This window comes from Sinocyclocheilus rhinocerous, unplaced genomic scaffold (genome assembly GCF_001515625.1).
Source record: "Sinocyclocheilus rhinocerous isolate Xijiao unplaced genomic scaffold, SAMN03320098_v1.1 scaffold14, whole genome shotgun sequence".
NCBI classification, from domain to species: domain Eukaryota; kingdom Metazoa; phylum Chordata; class Actinopteri; order Cypriniformes; family Cyprinidae; genus Sinocyclocheilus; species Sinocyclocheilus rhinocerous.
In genome coordinates, this window is record NW_015629561.1 from 182238 (window position 1) to 185447 (window position 3210).

The following is a 3210-nucleotide window of genomic DNA, read 5'->3' on the forward strand; positions in this document are numbered from 1 at the left end:
CGTTTGTGTTGTAGCAGGATAGAGGGAGGAGGAGGAGGGAAAACAAAACAGATGAAAACTAAGAGTATAAGAAATAACAGGGAAAGAGAGCGAGTAAGACTGAACAGAGAGAAATAGCTGTATGGCAGGCAGGAACACTGGGGGGCTGAAGTGGGTGTGCGATCAATAACTGAATGTTCTGCGGACAGAGAGAGAGCGAGAGGAAGAAAGAAAGAAAGAAAGAAAGAAAGAAAAAAGAAAAAGCAGTGAATTAAAGCACACATAGCAGTTCAGTTTAATGTGGGACAGAGATGAAGGAAATCAATTCTGAGGCCATTTTCTTTAAACCGCTCTGTGTTTTATGAGAACACTGTGGTAAATGAAAACACTCATCATTTATACCTGTGTCACTGTACATCCATTATGAATCGGAGCCAAAATGGGTAGACACTGATGTGATTTGGGTCGCAAAAATTAAAAATGACGTAATGCCTCATGTTCATGTGAAAATAAAATGCACAAACAGTGTAAAATTTCACTCACAAAAAAGGGTCAAGTCTGGGACGACAAATACAAACTGCATTCGTGTGGAGACAGCTGTCTCAAAAGTATGGAAACATACGAACAAACGCTGGATACTGCAACTCGCTCTTCCTTTTGTGGTAGAGGTATGCAGTGAACAGAGGCCAACCTTTGAAAAGATACTCACTCCCCTAGAGAGTAATGGGACGGGAAGGCTAGAGAAATGAAGGAGGATAGAGAGCGCCAGATCCAAAAGCATGCTGCCCCCTCACCCCTTCATAGCCAAGTATGGCAACTAGCCATTCTCCTCCACTGTGGAGACATCTGTTTTCAAAGCCACTGATTTGCATAGAGTAAGCATGTTGCTTGGCCATTTAAGGGAAGGTTTTACCCTGCATAAATCCACAAGAGGAGCTGCTTACCATTACACTAAGACAGATGATTAACAATTATCCCAACCTGAAACCTGACAGCATCTTTAAGGTGACTGCATGACCAAGAATATTCCAATATGAATCAGAATTAAATTATTAATCTTGTTCAGGAGAAAGTGTGGGCAGGCGTGGAAGAAGCAAGAGCTAGCAGGATGGTGGGAATGGGACAGCAAGGAGCTTGGACTAAATGGGAAAATGTTCGGCAACGTAAGATCACCTGGGCCAACATCTGGAAAGCAGACTTCCATCGTATCAGGTTCTTAGTCCAAACCGACTACGACTTCCTACCAAGTCCAGCAAACCTCCACGTCTGGGGCAAAAGCTGAAGAGTGCAGGAGGCAGGCCTGGCAAACTCGTTGTGAGCCTCCAGAGGTGGGCTGCAGAGGATTTGCAGGGTGATCACTTTGCAAAGTGTTTACACTACTAGGGATCACCGGGGAGGCAAAGAGAAAGGTGATCAGATCCGCAACTGAAGCCGCAGAGAAAGTCGCTAGGTGGCTTTGGATTAAGAGGGCAGAACTGTGGGCATATGCTGTTGGGACACAGGTCAACCCCAAACTAATCTGACAACTGATCAACCCCGGCTGGGTCGCCTGGGCGAGGGTGTCTGATGTTGAAAGACCCGAAACACCCAGTGACCCTAGGATACATCACTGATGATGTGTCCCAGCGCATCTGCATGATTTATCTTTCATCGGTCATATTCCAATTATGTAAAAGCATTAAACTGATTCCTATAACTAGATTAGCCTTGTTAATTTTAATAATGATAAAGCAGGCTGTACATATATGTATACCATTCTAAATATGTCTAAGTCGAATTATATAAATGCGATTTTTAATTAATTTAATTTAATTTAATTATTAAATTATTGCATTTTTATAGTGGTGGGCTTAAAATGATGACTGATATTATATATAACTATAAAAAGGTTAGTCGCAGTCCTTGATTCTGAGTGGTCAACAGCTGTTTTAAAGCACGACTATGACCGCTTCACCCAACGTTCTGTGTATCACTGCTCAGCACCCTTAGCACCCACCCAAATGTAATAGCCTATATTGATAAACAATTATTTACGTATTTATTATTTATGTATTTTTATGTATTTATGTATTTATTATTTATGTAATGAATTTTGAGCGTTATGTTGCGTCATTCAAATCTAAAAAAAAAAATTACGCCACGCCCTTCCCGCCGTCAAGGAAATTCTTCTCATATGGGAGATACTTTGATGTGTGGAAGCCCACAGTTTCCGAAGTGTGGAGAGAATATTATTAGTTTTCTGTTTCAGGTATGGTACTGTATGTCAATCAATTTACATTGTAATGACACAAACTCGCGCTGTGTATAACAGTACAACAGTTTTAAACGAAAAGACGGAACACAGACGCTTTCTCATGCTGAGAGATAAGCGGATGTATGTGTGTAAGAAAATGTCAAATATGGTGTTGAAAAAGATGACAGCGGATGAGAACTGTTCCTATTCTCTTTTATTTTTAGCTCCATGTAGGATAAGGCATGTTATACCTAGGAACCACTGATAGGCCTATATGTAGCCTATCTCTATTATAGATCAGTGCTAGGAACATTATTTTGCCATGTTACGGTCACTGTCAGGAACTATTTTTAGCGGAAGGATAGCGTTTAATGAATAATGGATGAAGATATCAATACATGCATTTTAATATTTGCATTGTGTGGTGACCGTTTTATAAAAGCAATAAAGGTACTTGAGGCTTTGCGTCGTGCCTAACAACGCCCTTCACCCGTGACTTATTTACAATACACTGCCTCTAGTAGCTTATTGCTTATAATGCATGAAAATGCAAGCAAGCATCAGTAAAACTGTAAAGTTATTCTCGCCTTTTTTTTTCTTCTTAAAATCAGCGAAAAACGTCCTAGCAATGTGCATCGCGACACAGAGGCAGACATTTTGGAAACCATATTAAGGTTTTCTACTTAATGAAGATCATGGATTATCCACCAGGGCGCAGAAGACATGTAAGTAGATTGTAAACAAACGGTTTTTAGGAACATATTTATTATGCTAATGATGTAGAGGCTTTCGAAAGATGTGCATGAAATATGATACATATGGTTTTATAAGGTGATGCCTGAATATGTATTCAGAATATCCACGTAACAGAACATTTATATCAGCAAATGTCCAAAACATTTCGTTCTCGTTCCATTCTGGGTGTTATTAGATACAGACAGTATCAAACTATTAAGAAATACTTTTTTGAATCAAGGAGGAGACTCTTTTTTTTTTTT

At 39.8% G+C, this 3210-nt stretch overlaps 1 protein-coding gene across 1 annotated transcript in view; it reads left to right on the top strand.

Moving 5' to 3' along the window:
* Positions 1-459: 459 nt before the first annotated feature.
* LOC107739292 (myosin-10-like) overlaps positions 460-3210 on the top strand; it is a 20859-nt gene continuing 18108 nt past the window's right edge. Inside the window, exons 1-2 of the mRNA XM_016551372.1 lie at positions 460-464; positions 1046-1142. Coding sequence (XP_016406858.1) covers positions 460-464; positions 1046-1142 — 102 coding nt within the window. The remainder of the gene's footprint in view (positions 465-1045; positions 1143-3210) is intronic.